This window comes from Grampus griseus, assembly GCF_964374135.1.
Source record: "Grampus griseus genome assembly, chromosome: 11".
Classification (NCBI taxonomy): domain Eukaryota; kingdom Metazoa; phylum Chordata; class Mammalia; order Artiodactyla; family Delphinidae; genus Grampus; species Grampus griseus.
The window spans coordinates 82,706,839-82,723,489 of NC_139005.1; the positions used below are offsets into that span (position 1 = coordinate 82,706,839).

At 40.0% G+C, this 16,651-nt stretch overlaps 1 protein-coding gene across 1 annotated transcript in view; it reads left to right on the plus strand.

Moving 5' to 3' along the window:
* UTP20 (UTP20 small subunit processome component) overlaps window positions 1-16,651 on the plus strand; it is a 96,262-nt gene that overhangs the window by 68,837 nt on the left and 10,774 nt on the right. The window contains exons 41-54 of the mRNA XM_082665362.1: window positions 1,677-1,966; window positions 3,185-3,324; window positions 3,538-3,694; window positions 6,877-6,975; window positions 7,718-7,885; window positions 9,204-9,370; window positions 10,069-10,210; window positions 11,003-11,119; window positions 12,380-12,550; window positions 12,785-12,916; window positions 13,333-13,443; window positions 15,722-15,801; window positions 16,235-16,304; window positions 16,439-16,621. Of these exons, the coding sequence (XP_082521488.1) occupies window positions 1,677-1,966; window positions 3,185-3,324; window positions 3,538-3,694; window positions 6,877-6,975; window positions 7,718-7,885; window positions 9,204-9,370; window positions 10,069-10,210; window positions 11,003-11,119; window positions 12,380-12,550; window positions 12,785-12,916; window positions 13,333-13,443; window positions 15,722-15,801; window positions 16,235-16,304; window positions 16,439-16,621 (2,027 nt within the window). The remainder of the gene's footprint in view (window positions 1-1,676; window positions 1,967-3,184; window positions 3,325-3,537; window positions 3,695-6,876; window positions 6,976-7,717; window positions 7,886-9,203; window positions 9,371-10,068; window positions 10,211-11,002; window positions 11,120-12,379; window positions 12,551-12,784; window positions 12,917-13,332; window positions 13,444-15,721; window positions 15,802-16,234; window positions 16,305-16,438; window positions 16,622-16,651) is intronic.

Below are 16,651 nucleotides of genomic sequence, written 5' to 3' on the forward strand. Positions count from 1 at the left end.
GAGAGAAAAAACCCGTGCACCACACTAGAGAGAAGTCCACACCACAACTAGAGAGAGGAAAAAACCTGCACACCACAACTAGAGAGAAGCCTGCACGCCGCAACTAAAGATCCCGCGTGCCACAACTAAGACCTGATGCAGCCCTAGATAGATAGATAGATAGATAGATAGATAGATAGATAGATAGATAGATAGATAGATAGATAACCAACCAACCAAATAAATGATAGGACTTCCCGGGTGGTCCAGTAGTTAAGACTCCACGCTTCCACTGCAGGGGGCGCTAGTTCCATCCCTGGTCAGGGAACTAAGATCTTGCATGCCGTGTGGCGTGGCCAAAAAAAAAAAACAAAAACCTAATGAAACATCATACTCAATGGTAAAACATTAAAAGCCTTTGCTTTAAAACCACAATGAGGTAAAGATACCTACTACTACTGCTTTTATTGAACACCAGACTCTACAGGATTTAGCCATCACAGGAAAATAAGGAAAAGAATAAACACTTAAGTAGGCCAAGGTATTTATTCTAATTGTTTTGGCTAAAGACATTGAAATATCTTGGCCCTTAGTTTGCATTACTGCAGTGTTCCTACTCAAAATTTTCTAATTCTTTGATTCATTATCAAATCACTCAAGAGCCACACTGATGAAGAGAAAAACTGTTTTGAATTTGTAGAAACCATTTGTGTTTTAAATAATTAATGTACTAAAGCCCCTTAGTTTATCTTCAGTCAATTGAATCTGCATTTTGAAATTTTGCATAAACAGAAACATTAAAAAATTAAAATATTAATTCACTTCACTGTTTTCTTCTTAGGTGTGAATGGAGTTTGAAACGGTTAGTGAGCGTCTACTGTGAAATGTGCTTTTATAGACATTATCTCATTTGTCCTCATAAGAACCTTACAAGAACCTTAGGTGTTAGTTACTGCATTTTTTTGATACGAGAAATTGAGATTCAAGAGTAAAGTAACTTTCCCCAAGCTACACAGCCAGTAAAAACAAATGCAGACTAATAGCTATCATTTTTTGAAAGTCAGTGAAGTGTCAGAAATATATTTTAGGCACAGTATAGGCTTTGTCACATTTAATCCTAACAGTAGCCTTGCAAGTAGGTGCCGTCTGCAGTTTACTGGTGAGAACCCAAAGCCCATGAGGGTTAAGGTAATTGACTGTAGTCACATGGCTTGTTAGCAGAGCCAAGTCTGGACTTTTCTCTACGATACTGCCCAGGTTTCTTTAATAAATTGGATCCTATAATAAGGTACGTTTCTGCATGAGATTTGTTGGCTGCCATTAGGATTTTCATGTTCATGAATGTAGGTTTTTGCTTTTGGAAACCTCCAGCCACAGTACTTTGGAAGCTTTCTTTTGGTTAAGAGCCCTCCTCCCCCCAGCCTCTCCATGCGATCCCAAAGTACCCTGGACTTGCTTACTATTCCACACTTTTTTTTTTTAATAATTATCAGTTTACTTGTCTCTATTCCTCATTAGGCTAACTGTAAGAAAATGAAGGACCGTAACACTCTCATTTACTGCTGTTTCCTCAGCCCTTATCTTGCCCTTATAGTCAGCGATATTTTTTATTAGATGTTAGTAGAAAAGACTACTTAACACAACTGTGTTGTTTCCTTATTTAATTTAAGGTGATTTTTGTTGTTTACTAAACATAGACACCATAGAAGAGATTGAGTTGCCAGAGCATGAAGCCATGGAATTAGAGCATACGGATGATGATGAGAAGGAAGATGGATTCAAGACTTTGTCAGACAAGAATGAAGAGCTAGAAAACCCTGACCCAGATGATTGTGAAGGGACAGCAGCTAAGGAATCCGAGTGTATCACAAAGTCCATCTCTTTCCTTCCTTGGAATAAGGAAGAATTGGAGAAAACAATTAAAAATATCCAAGGAACCATAACTGGGGACATCCTACCCAGGCTCCATAAATGTCTGGCATCTACGGTAATCATTCTGTTTGGGGCCCAGCAGGTCTGTGTGACCCTGTGGGGTGTCCGTGGGGCCCTGTCAGACTGAGGCTCCTAACTATGTGGATTGACATCAGCTTTTGGATTTTCTTTTATCTCTACATTTCACAGTTCACCTCCCTTCTCTTATCTCATCATCTTCAGGTTCATCTCGTACAGCTAAGGTAGTAATGTTTCTTCTTCATTATGATTCTGATACTGGTAGATATATGCTTTTCTATCTCCAAAGTAGATATTAAGATGACTCCCATTTCCAAAAAAGGTTATTAAAAATTAGAGTATGTTTCCCTTTTCTACTTCTTGGCCACTTCTCTGCTATTCAAAAATACATCTTTTTCAGTACTTCCCTGGCATTCCAGTGGTTAAGACTCCATGCTTCCAGTGCAGGGGGCGTGGGTTCGATCCCTGGTCGGGGAACTAAGATTCCCACATGCCACACAGTGTGACCAAAAAATTTTTAAAAAAAAGGAAGAAAACAAAAGTACATCTTTTTCTTGTTTAATAGGGGTAACATTTTAGGAGTGCATTCTCATGAAGCCAGAGCCTTTCCTTCTCAGTGTAAAACTTGAGCTGGCAAACTGTGGCCCATGGGCTGAATCTAGCTTGCAGCCTGTTTTTGTAAATAAAGTTTTTTTGGAACACAGTTACACCCCATTCATTTACATATTGTCTAATTCTGCTTTTGCCTTACAATAGCAAAATTGAGTAGCTTCAATAGCGGCCATAAAGTCAAAATTACTTACTATCTGACCCTTTACAGAAAGTTTTCCAACCCCTGATGTAAAATACCAATTTCATCATTTTGTATATTTGTAAATAAAGTTTATTTGAGGTGCCATATTTTTTATGTACCAACGATGTCAGTTAAACACCGGAAAGTCCCAATTAACACAAATTTTATGTGACTTTTTAAATATTACACAACAGTCTTAACCCCACATCAGTGAATACTTGGTTTTATTTATTGATTGATTGGTTGATTGCTCCTTTGGAAAGAATGTTCTTATTCATATTATTTTTATAATTTTTGGAGGGTTATCAAATTGCATAATTGAGTTTGTTTTTTAAGACATTAAACTTAGAAATGGATATAAGATATAGCAAAAGAGCTTATCTTTCAACTGCAAGGTTGTAGTGTTGGTAGGTCCCTAATCCATTTATTTTTGTTTTAGTTTAACCTAAATTTTTCTTACAGACTAAAAGAGAAGAAGAACACAAACTCATAAAATCAAAGGTTGTGAATGATGAGGAAGTAGTTCGAGTTCCTTTAGCTTTTGCCATGGTTAAACTAATGCAGTCCCTTCCACAGGAAGTTATGGAAGCCAATCTGCCTAGGTATGTTGTGTGACAAATCAGAAAAGTTCAGTGAAACTCAAAAATTGGTTCTCTCTTTTCTTTTGTCAGGAAGAGAAGCACTGGCACAATTTGCTGTAATTTAGAATCCTAATCGGCATAATTTGGGTTATGAGTGATTCAGAAACTAAAGGATATTTATATTTTTATTTGGTTCTGTTATTTTAATTAGTCAATTAATTTCTCACGTTCTAGTATTTTGCTGAAAGTGTGTGCCCTCCTCAAGAACAGAGCACAGGAAATCAGAGACATTGCTCGCAGCACTCTGGCAAAAATAATAGAGGATCTGGGTGTGCATTACCTACAATATATTTTAAAAGAATTACAGACTACCCTTGTGCGTGGCTATCAGGTAAATTGCATCATGTACTTTATATTCAAATTGGGTTGGGGTTCAAATAGTTGCACTTTAAACACTAAGTCATGATACTTTGGGTCTATCTTTTGTAAAGTTGAGCTACTGAGAGAGCAAGCAAGCATATTTAAAAATTTTTAATCAGTATTTTTAAAAATCTGTTTTTTAAGAAGCGCTTATATTTAATTTCTTAAAAGATCCTTATAGACCTGCATTTCATAACCTGTGTTTTTCTCTCAAATCACTTGATATCAAGTTTTGTATTCTCTGAGTTCTTAATAAAATTCTTACTGAATGTATATTGAACGTATAGCCACACATGTGAACAATAAAGAACATAGACATTTGTTTGAGTTGAAATGTATGACATGTCATAAAATTAATAAGAACACCAGGTGGAATACAAAGCTGTTTGAGTAGTTACCTGGCGGTCTTGCTACTCCAAGTGTGGGCCCCGGACAGGTGGCATCAGCAGCACCTGCCCTACAGAATCTGCATCTTAATAAGATCCCTGAGTGATCTAAAGTTTGAGGAACACTGCAACTTGTTTTTCTCAAGTACCCAGCCAAGACTTCTGGTAGTTAGCTTGACCTTCCAAGTCCTAATTTGTTCATAGGTAGGTTCCTATTCTATAGGTTATAAGTAACACACTAAAAATATCAGTATTCATTGTCACTGTCTCTCTTTGTATAGTGTTTTAGTGGTTGCTCCAGGTTACCATATCCATACTTAATTTTTAATAATCTATTTAGAATCAGTATTTTACCACTTCAAGTAGAATGTAAAAACCTTATTACCCTATAGATCCCTTCACCCTTCCTTTGTTTAAAAGTTGTTTATGTATTACTTTGCTGAAAACTTATATGTTGAAAACTTATCAAGCGGCGTTAGAGTTTTTGCTTTTAATCCTCAAATATGCCCAGATATTTATCATTTCTACTGCTCTTCCTTCATTTCTGAATTTCTTCCTGGTGTCATTTCCCTTTGGTCTAGGCAAGCTCATAGAGCAAGTGTGGTGGCAACGGATGCTCTTCGTTTTCCTCCCCCTGTGAATGTCTTTGTTTCACCTTCATTCCTGAAGGATGTTGTCACTGGATATATACTTTTGCATTGACAGTTATTTCTTTTCTTTCAGCACTGTAAAATTGTCATGCGACTTCCTCTGGCCTTCCTGATGAATAATTAAATTATTCTTCCCCTCTAAGTAATGCATTATTTTTCTCTGGCAGCTTTAAAGACTTTGTCTTTATTTTTCAGCAGTTAGATTATGAATGTGGATTTCTTTGGGTTTACCCTGTTTGAGGTTTGTTGAGCTTCTCAAGCACACTGGGGAGTTTTCAGCCATTATTTCCTCAAATACTTTTTCTGCACTGCACTCTTTCTCCTCTCCTGGGACTCCTGTTCGACTTTTTTGGGGGGTCCCATCCATCCCTGAGGCTCCATTTTTATTTTCTTTTTCAGTCTCCTTCCTTTCTGTTTAGATAGCATAATTTCTATTGATTCATCTTCAAGTTCACTGACCCCTTCCTCTTTAATCTCCATCCTGCTATTGGACCCATCTAGTAAATTTTCTTATTTCAATTATTGGTCTGTTTGGTTTTTTTCAGTTGTAAAGTTTCCATTTAGTCCCTAATATCTGCTGATTCTTTGCTAACACATTATTTTTCCACTTATTTCACACCTCCAGCTGGAAAGCTGGGGCTTTATTTCTCCCACTTTGCCATATACTTCCCACAGCTGTACCCACACAGAGGCTAAGTGGTAGCAAGACAGAGAAGGAGAAAAGCAGCTAGTTGGCCCATCCTCTCAGAACTGCAGTCCCAATGGGAAAGGAAGGTCTCCCAGCAGAGTTGTGGCTGCTGCAGTCCCCACGTCTATAACTGTATAGAAAACGGGGGTAAACGCACTGGGAGTTTGGTGGTACTTGCACTCTGGTGTTCTTCCCCAGTTGCAGCTCTGTGCATCCTGTCTGGAGCTTATAGCTGCACTCAGTGGGAGAGACAGGATAGAGTGTGCTTTCTCCATCTCACCTGGAACCGGAGCCCCTGTCAGTCTCCATGTTTATTCTTTCAACCAGCCTGTAATTCTTGGCTACTTTGTGTGAGGTGCTCTTGGGCACTGAGCATACCACGATGAATACAGTACAGCTGTCTTTGAGGATTCATTCACACATTTAATTGAGCACCTGAGGTATTTAAACAAGTAGCCCATTTTTCTTTAACCACCTGTTCTTCCAGTCTGTCTCATTATTCGTTAAAGTAAGTAAAATAAGGATGAGAGAACAGCAGTTTGGGTATTAGTATTAATCATGTAGACAGAACCAAAACTGTACGCTTCGAGTTTCATTCTTCACCCCCCCAAAAGGATTTTTAAAAATTATATAAAGTCCTCAGCAAATATTTTATATATGTAAAAGTATTTAAAGATCATAAGTAGATACATATGAAATTATGCCTTTAAAATCCAATCAGGTGTATTTTCTTAGTGTATGATCATTATCTGATGTTTACCTTGATAATTTACAGCACCAGAAGCAGTATACAGAATACACCCTTTCATGGACTCTGTGTACTCTGGCATCATCTCGTTTCAAATCCTGACTCCACCATTTCCTATTCATGTAACCTTGGGCAAGTTTGATTGACCTTTTTGTGCCTCAGCTTCTTCATCTGAAAATGCTGATAATGTAGCATCTATGCCATAGATAGAGTGGATGAGGATTAAATGATTCAGTACATGTGGGGTATTAATACAGTGCCTAGCCCATAGTAAGCTCTAAGGAACGTTAGCTGTGATCACTGTGAAGGGCAAAAACTTGTTTCCTTCATAACACTTTTTGTACCGGGTTTGACTGCATTCAACGTTGGCAGGCTCCGTAATTCACAGGTTGGTTTTTAAAAGTTCAAGACTTGTGCTCTTCTTTATAAATCATTGGCCTGATTTAGTCACAATAATAGAACCTAAGCATGGTGATGTGTTTCTGAGCATCTTTTCTACAAAGGGACCATCTGGTTAAAGGATTTTAGGCAGTGATATAAGTATGTGTCATTTGTCAAAGCTTCTCCCTGCAATAATTACAGATATATAATCTGAGTGCGCACCTGCCGTACTTCTAAATCTTGTTTTTTCTACTGTGGTGCTCTTAGCCATCCATATTCTTATTATCCATTTCGTTTTAGGTGCATGTGCTAACTTTCACTGTTTACATGTTGCTGCAAGGCCTCACCAACAAGCTGCAAGTTGGGAATTTGGACTCTTGTTTGGATATAATGATTGAGGTAAGATTTAGAGGAAGGAATTCTAAATTTTTTTTTAAGAGGTCAAAGAACACAAATCAGTTCACAAAATAAGAAATAATAGCCTATAAATATGAAAATAATGTACTATCTCATCTCTTAGGCTAGCAGAGGTTTAAAAAGTTGAGACTTACGTGATGTGAGATGGGCACTCTGCTGTTGCTAGTAGGTCTCGAGCCGGTAAAATCAGAGGTGTGGTCTGGAGTTTGTACAGAAGTAGATTCATTAGAGCTTTATTTAGAATAGTGAAAAATTAGTAACAATTTAAAATCAGATAATATGATAATTTGGGGGGTAGGATTAGAAAGACATTAAATGTGGCACACAATCGTTTGTTTAGTCATTAAAAATGTAGACACTACATTTTTAATTAAATGCGTTATTTTGATAATTAAGTTACAAATATGAGAATTTCTTAAAGAGAAATTAAGCTACTCTTTGATAGTATCAAAGAAGTGCCTGTTTATATATTATACAATTATATATGTAAATCTACCTGGTATTTTTCTTTTGTTTTCCATTGGTGTAAACCTTGAAGTGTTTCTGTATTTGTTTTTTAGTAATTGGTCCCTAAACTACATTGAAAAAAGTGAAATCTAATAGAAATTCCTATTGTCTAATTTTAATCCTTGACTTGGACATACCACGCATTTTCAGAGACTGCTTATGTTGGCGTAAGTTGCTGAGTGCACATAATTGCCATTTGGCTTTTTTTCTTTTAAAGATTTTTAACCATGAGTTGTTTGGTGCCATTGCTGAAGAAAAGGAAGTAAAGCAGATCCTCTCCAAGGTCATGGAGGCACGAAGAAGCAAGAGTTATGAGTCTTATGAAATCTTGGGCAAGTTTGTAGGAAAAGATCAGGTTACAAAACTTATCCTTCCACTAAAAGAGGTAAGGACTTGAATGTACTAAAGGGGATCCCCACCTTACAGTATCATGAGTTCTTGAAAAGAGCCTTGAGCATCATGATTTGCTTTGGTGCTAAGGGCACCAGTACCATGTGGCTGGCAGCTCAGTGGATTCTGGTTCCGCTGATTCTGATTCTTGGATTCTGATCCAAGAATCAGAGTCCCTGATATAAACCATGAGATGCAAAAGGAAAGGCGACAAGAATTGAACTACAGGTGAATTATTGAGCTGGGTCCCGTCAGCAGCTAAGAACATAGCCTTTGGAGTCAGACTGCTGCTCCCAGATTGCCAGGAGGAAGAGAATTGGCATTTATTGAACAGATACCCATGTTCTTAGCACTGTGCTTCATTATCTCTTCTAATCTGCACAACCGTCCCCTGAGATTGACAGTACCTCCGTCTTACAGATGAGAAAATTCAGGCTTAGAAAGATAGAAAGGAACATGGCTAAGGAGAAAAGTCAGGATTTAATTCCAGATCTTTCTGATCCAAATCTCACATTCTTTCCACCATTTTCATTCTGCCTTTCCTATTGGGCAGGGACTGTCATTTACCTACCTTCATAGTGTTCTCTGTGCTAATTCCACATGTTTGGTGCTAGATTAACTCCCTAATTGTTCCTAGAATGCATTTAGCGTATCTGAGCCTGATCTAAGAATGTTAGATATGTTTTGAGGATGAAAAAGAGTTGACAAAGCACACTTATTTTCCATGTAAATTATCAAGTCCCTCCAAGGTAATCAAAGTTACTAATCCATGTCCTGTGCAGGGGAATAGCTATGACATGCTGAGGGTTGTACTGGGGTTGATGGTGCTGGGGTCCCATTAAGTTCCTCTGATTTGGCCCAATAACTAATGTACAACCCTGAGGCCTGGCCGTCACACCACTTCCTTAGCATGGTTTCCTGTGAGCGGTGACTGCATTTTGTTGATGTTGTGTTATGTGTATGTGCTTGCCTATAAACCACCCCATTTAATGCACTTGGAAGGCTGACATCTTCCAAGCGTCACATCCTATCTCCAGCCCTGTGCCCAGACCTCATCAACAAAGAGAGTGCCACGGAGGCACAAGAAATCCAGCGGCATACACAGCTGGCAGTGGTTATCTCTGGGGCTGAGGTCATGGGTATATTTGCCTTTATATGTTATATCTATGTTTGAAATTTTATTAAGAATGTGTTTCTTTTTTAATTAGCAAAAAGCATATTTTAAAAAGTAAATATATAAAAGAAAACTACTATTATAACAAATCAAACTGCAGTTCTGTGTTACCTCAGCGTGCATTTATGTCTGCCTTTAGATCTTGCAAAATACCACGAGTTTAAAACTGGCCCGGAAAGTTCATGAAACCTTACGTCGAATCATAGCAGGATTACTTGTAAACCAGGAAATGACGGCAGAATCCATTCTGTTGCTTAGTTACGGTTTGGTCAGCGAAAATCTACCCCTGTTAACAGAGAAGGAAAAGTAAGTTTGGAAAAAAAAAAACAACTATCCTTTAGGTTCATACTTCTAATAAGCCATTCATTACTCAATTACTCTTAAGTGGGTTCATTTAATAATTTGCTTTAGTAGGGAAAAAAAGGTATGTTTATCTGAGTTGTAAGGTGGTACTACTTTGTGGTGTTTGGGCTGAGGTCCTTCCAGGTAATACATGTCAACACAAGATTGTTTCTGCTGAATGCGGTAGCTGTGAAGGCAACCAATTATTCTGACATTTACTTAATACCACTTTTGTTTTAGATATTTATTGAATCAAAGTTGGGATAGACTTAAAATATATACTGCTTGTTCTGATCAGAGATTTAGACCTCCAAAGATTTTAAATACCTTATTTGTAAACTTCCTTTGAATTTCGCTTCTGTAGTCTGAAAGAGACTCCTTGGCATTTGTTTTCAGAAATCAAAGGAAGGGAGTGTCCCCTTGCTGTTCATCTTCATTTAAATGTGTGTTCATCCCTCTGACCTCTGTTTCTGGGGTTCTAGAAACTTTGATCAACAACCTGATCATCTCTTTGGTGTCTTGTGGTTAAGGGGGAAAAAAACCCACAGCAAAGAGCACATTATTTGGTACTGGACTCACCTCACCAGAAGGGGCCATAGTAGCTTCCAGGGATGCAGCATACAGTGTGCTTTCTACTAGTTTTCATTCCACTTGATTGACAGAAATCCAGCAGCCCCTGCACCAGATCCACGTCTGCCACCCCAGAGTTGTCTTCTGCTCCCCCCAACTCCAGTTCGAGGCGGGCAGAAAGCTGTTGTAAGCAAGAAAACCAACATGCACATATTTATTGAGTCTGGACTTCGGGTAAGAATTAACCTTAAAGTGAGACTTGCTGCACACAGTGAGTCTGTGCCTTTTAATCCTCTACTGAATTTCCAGTACTGCTTATTTCCGCTGGAAATGCTGGTACTTTGATGATATAACTTTCTCAGAATTAATGATTCTGGCCTGATATTTACAGTGCTTTCACTGTTGCTTTGCCCATGAGTGTGCAACTCTGAACTACTCTAAATTTTTTGAAAACACAAATTTGATCATTTTATTGTATATATTTTTTTAATCCTTCATTGGCTCCCTTTTTTCCCAGGAGAGAGCCCTGTCCTTCATTTGGGCCACAAGAGCATAGCCTCATCCTGTACACGTGGCTTCCCTTCAGTTCTCTACACTTTTCCCACCCCAGAACCTCACCATCTACTCCTCCCTCTGCTCAGGTCCCCCCAGAACTCTCAAAGCACCCTGCATTTCTAGTGAATTGTTCCCTAGAGTCTGTCATCCTGGCTAAGATCCACGAGGGCAGTGACCCTGCTGATCTTGGTTACTGCCATGTCCTTCATGCCAAACCAGTACCTGGAATCAAAGCAGACGCTGAGGAATAACCATTTGGTAAATGAACTTCGAATCTCAGCTGCACAGTGAGCTCCCACCTTCTTCACATACTGAGAGTCTCCCAGGTTGTTCCCCTTTCTTCACACTTTTTATAATTTCAAATAGAAGCATCGTAACATTTCACATTGGTCTCTTAAAATCATTTCACCTTTACCTCACTCATTTGGTCTTAGGGGCAACTGATGTGAAGTATCTTTTTAAATCTTCTAGCTGTTGCATCTTAGTCTGAAGACTTCCAAGATCAAGTCTTCAAGTGAACATGTTCTGGAAATGTTGGATCCTTTTATGTCTCTCCTCATAGACTGCCTGGGTTCCATGGACGTGAAGGTGAGCACCTGTTCCTTCACGGGAGCTGTGTTGTGCGTATACCTAGAACTTGTTTCTAGGCTCATGCTTCACAAGATGGTTGAGTTTTTAAAGAGATTTACAACATCATGAACCACCTCTGTTCTCTGTATTAAATTGCTCCCTTAACAGCAATTTAATAATAATAGGTAGCGCTTAACAGTTGTAAAAGCCCTTCATTTGATCCTCACGACAACTTCATGAAGGGTGAGTGGTGCTATCCCCATGGCAGTAATCATCATCTCATCATCATCATCCTTGTTGCTACTGCTCGCTGCTGTGAATCCTCATAACAACCCATGAAGCATATATTATTAATGTGTCTCTTTCATAGATGAGAAATCCAGGCCTTAGGCTAAGTGACTTGCCCCATATCACAGATCTAGGATGTAAGCCTCAGTCCGTCAGACTCCGAAGCCCACACCTTTCCCACTTTCTCAGATTGCCTGTTTTACAGGAAAGGTGCCAAGAGGTTAAGTATTTAACATCTCTGTGGTCAAACAGGTAATAAGCTGCAGAGCTGGGTTTTAAGCCCTGGTCTTTTTGACTCCTGAGCTCTTTGCTTTATCTTCGTCTAATCCAGCCCAACAAGGCCATCCCAGCACCCAGGGTGTAGGGGTGTATTAGGTAGAGGTGAACCAGCTACTCTAGGTAATCTAGAAGGTTTGGCCTGGAGGTTCAGGGATTCTTTTGTAGTCACTTGGTCCCAACACATTTTTTCATACCTTTGGCACTGCACTTAACTATATTAAATTATGGGTCAGAGTTCCCATGCTTAATCTCAGCTATCTGCTCCTTAAATGCGGAAAGGCATCCTTTTTATCATCGTATTTCTAACACTCTGTAGAGTGCCTTGTGTACATAATACAAGCCTAATAAGAATGGATTAAATTGAAGTACCATTCTAGAAAATTGGAAAGGCATTTATAATGTGTTTTTCAGGAAAAAAAATGCTAAAATTAGCCAGCCCATCTAATCATTTACCCATAATAGGTTAAGAATATGAGCACCTTTTCTCACTTGCTTGGGATGTACCTTCACTTGCTATGGAGAAGCAGTAAGTTCTACAACAGGGAAGAGGCAACGTCCCTATTTCCTTACACTTTTAGCACAGTTCTCCCCGAGTGGCCTGGCAGAGCGCTTCGTTCCTTCAACTCGGTCGCTCAGTGTCTACACAGCCTTTGGTGCTGGATTGTTGAGTTCGGTCACTTCATCACTTGATTGGCTTCGTCTGTTTTTCAGGTGATCACAGGCGCTTTACAATGCCTGATCTGGGTCTTGAGGTTCCCCCTGCCTTCCACAGAAACAAAAGCGGAACAGCTAATGAAGCACCTTTTCCTTCTGCTGAAGGACTATGCAAAACTCGGGGCTGCCAGGGGCCAGAATTTCCACCTGGTGGTAAATTGTTTCAAGGTGAGGTGTTTTCACTTGCACTTAGAAAAGCCAGGACCGGGATTAACATCAAAGTTACTTTTCCTCATCATCTTTTGTGGTCGTGGTCAAAATTTCTTCCAGATTAATTTGCTAAGGCCAGAGTGTTGGTATCCTGTGTGAAAAAACATTGCTGTTGTATTGAGTCCTTATCATTCCACCGTATGCTGATTTGTGGGGTGTCCTGGCTGTTAACCTCAGTGTTATAACTTGCAGTGTGTGACCATACTTGTGAAGAAAGTGAAGTCTTACCAGATAACTGAAAAGCAGCTTCAAGTTCTGCTAGCATATGCTGAGGAGGACATTTATGATATTACAAGACAAGCCACCGCATTTGGTCTTCTGAAGGTATGGTGTCACCAGAATGTTGGATTGTGCAGTGAACGAGCCTCATGTCACATATTTAGAATAACATGGAACATAGTGTTCTGACTAGCTGTAGATAGTTCTGAAATTAATTTATAAAGATTATTATGATTTGGTTGATTAATTATAAGCTAACACATCTGCTTATTAAAATGTTTAAACATGAGCTCTCTATTAAACTTCCAGGGAATTCTGTACAAATGCATGTAGTCTCCTTGTATGTATCATAAAATTGACCATTTTAACCATTTTAAGTTTATGTTCTTTTTCTTGTGGAGGTACTTTCATTATGTTTGAAAACTGCCTGTGACTGCTTTTAACATCAGGTCAGCTTAGTAAACAACAGGCCATCTGCAGTAAAACATGAAATAAGTATGTCTTTTCCTTTTGTATCTCAGGCCATTTTATCAAGAAAGTTGTTGGTTCCAGAAATCAATGATGTCATGCGCAAAGTGTCCAAGCTGGCGATTTCTGCACAAAACGAACCTGTCAGAGTCCAGTGCAGACAGGTTTGTAGAGAGAGCGTATTCCCATGGCAAGGGCTGGGCCCTGCCTTCTCTGTTCGGTTTTTAGGTAGAGAGATGTCAACACTGAATTCTGAAGACTTTGTGTCATACTGTTGCTTTATTCTAAGACTCAGGAGCCCATTCACATACCAAGTGTAAGGCCATTTTTCAGTATAAAGAGCATTTTGAGTATAGCCCACATGTGGCATGTTTCAGATGGATGAAGAAACACATTTTCCTTCTGCAGCATGATAACCTGCAGCAAAGATTTCCAGCCAGTGGTCCAGTCATTGACCACTTCATGTATATCACTGTGTACCTGGTATTGCTGGAAGAGTGGTTAACAAAATTTTTATAGTCCCTGTCTGTCCTATAGCAGAGATGCGCAAAGCAGAAATCCCACAAGTAGTTATTAAATTACAGACATCCTGAGTGCCACGAGGAAGAAAGTAGTGTTGTATTTCATCACTTACAAGACACACCGTTACTTACATACCTCAAAGGAAGGGGAAAAAACTATGACAGTGATAAGATGGCATCAATTGTAAGACATCCCAATTTCAGATATGTTAAAATGTGGAAAACTGTGCTTCTTAAAATTGACAGAGTATGGAAGAGCATATGATAAGAGCATATGACATGGTGGAGGACCACCCTAATGTGATAGTGGGGGAAAGCTTTCCTGGGGATTGGCATATAAGCAAAGTTTGGAGGAAGAATAAGGCTTAGCCTTGCAGGCTAAGGAAGATAAGGCTTGAAGTGGGTAAGAGCTTAGCTTGTTGAAGGTGAATGACAGGGGAGGGGGCCAGATCAGGCAAGGCCTTGTGGTCTTGTTAAAGATTTAGGGCTTTGTTCTAAGAATAACAAAGAGCCAGTGAAATCAGTAGACAGAGGAGTGACACTAGCAGATTTGTGTTCATACATTTGTCCTGATCTTATGAGTGCATATCAACCCGGGAAATGGAAGGGTCTGAATTGGAAATATGAACTCGGAGTTAAAGGAGGGCTTGGGCTGCGGAGGCCATCTTTAGAAAAAGTTAACTCATGGGGCTTCCCTGGTGGCGCAGTGGTTGAGCGTCCGCCTGCCAATGCAGGGGACACAGGTTCGTGCCCCGGTCCGGGAAGATCCCACATGCCGCGGAGCGGCTCGGCCCGTGAGCCATGGCCGCTGAGCCTGCGCGTCCGGAGCCTGTGCTCCACGACGGAAGAGGCCACAACAGTGAGAGACCAGCGTACCGCAAAAAAAAAAAAAAAGTTAACTCGTTTAGGAAGAAGGAGGGTCAGCTGCTATTTATTAAGTACTAGCTGCACGCCCAGCACTCTACATACATGACTTCTGTTTGTAACTATCCTTCAAAAGAAATAGTACCACCGTTTTATGGTTGGGGAAAAACAGGCCTTGGCAAGTTAAATGATGTGCTTAGTTCTCACAGTTTATTAATAAAGGAAGCTGAATAATACAGCAGTTTGCAAGCAGAGCCTGTGGATGCAGATAGGCTAGGCATGGGATTCTGGCAGTGTCACCGAGCAAGTTGCTTACCTTCTGTGCCAACTCCATTCTCTTCATCTGCAAAATGGGATCATATTACTTACTTCCTAAGGAAGTAATGAAAACCAACCAAGAAACACTTAACCCAGTGCTTAACACAAAGAAGGTAGTTAGTAAATGCAAAAGTTAGTAGTATTGGGCTTCCCTGGTGGCGCAGTGGTTGAGAGTCTGCCTGCCGATTCAGGGGACACGGGTTCGTGCCCCGGTCCGGGAAGATCCCACGTGCCGCGGAGCAGCTGCGCCCGTGAGCCATGGCCGCTGAACCTGCGCGTCCCGAGCCTGTTGCTCCGCAACGGGAGAGGCCACAACAGTGAGAGGCCCGCGTACCGCAAAAAAAAAAAAAAAAAAAAAAAAAAAGTTAGTAGTATTATCACTATTATTGTTATTCTTATTTCAGGGGAAATACAGGGTTGAACCACAGTCCATACTCAGTTCACCACAGCCTCCTATCAGAGAGATGAGCTGCCAGTGTGTGAGCTGAGATTTGGAGCCCTGAACAACCATGCTAATGATGGGCCAGGACTTGACGCTTAATCAGGCAAGACCTGAGGAAGTGAAGTGGGAGGAGAGAGGAGGGGCACAGTTATTGACTCAAGAGGTGGACTTCACGTAACTGATCACCCTTCTGAAAGGTCTTTGTAGCCTACCAGTGTGTCCCAGAAAGCAGCTTAGGAAAGAGGAATCCTGGAGGGACAGGATCCAAGTAATCTCTTGTGTGACTTCTGTTCCTAGGTTTTTCTGAAATATATTCTTGACTATCCCCTGGGGGACAAATTGCGACCAAACTTGGAATTCATGCTCGCTCAACTGAAGTAAGTTGAAGCCATAAACTACACAAGGCAGTGGGGTAGGTTCTTCCCTCCTTTCAGTGTGTGGACTGTCTTGAAAAGAACAAAGCCGAAATGTAATGGCACATTCTTTGAGGATGCTATCCTATGAATCACTGACTTGACTGTCAAGCATTGTGCATGGCTTCATACAGCAGTTCTGCAAGCTGCTTTTCAGTTCACTCTGACCATCGATTGTCATTAGAGTCCACTTAGGAGAACAGTAAAAATCTAACAAAATTACATTTACAACTGCATAGTAGCATGGTAAGTACATGTATTAAAATTGGGAAAATGGAGGTTTTTTCCACTTATTAAGAAATAGACTGGCACCTTGAGACAACATTTTAAATTCTTAAAAATAATTATTGGTAAATTTTAAAGTTACTAACAAGTCCTTCTAATGTTCTTACCCTAGTTATGAACATGAGACCGGGAGAGAGTCCGCCTTGGAAATGATCGCTTATCTCTTTGACACATTCCCTCAGGTACCGTGAATCACAAAGACAAACCCTGTGTTTGTTAACAAGCTGTGGCTCCCAGGAGCCCAGGGTCCTCTGTTTGTGAGACATCTGTGAGAATTCCAGTCTGAGTGTGCTCCTAAGTGTCTGTTTTCTTTCAGGGACTGCTCCACGAGAACTGTGGAATGTTCTTTATTCCTCTTTGTCTAATGATGGTGAACGATGACTCTGCCATGTGTAAAAAGATGGCATCCATGGCAATCAAATCCTTACTCAGTAAAATCAGCCTTGAGAAAAAAGATTGGCTCTTCGATATGGTTACCACCTGGTTTGGGGCAAAGAAGGTTAGTGTTGCTTTTAGTCATATGGCAAAG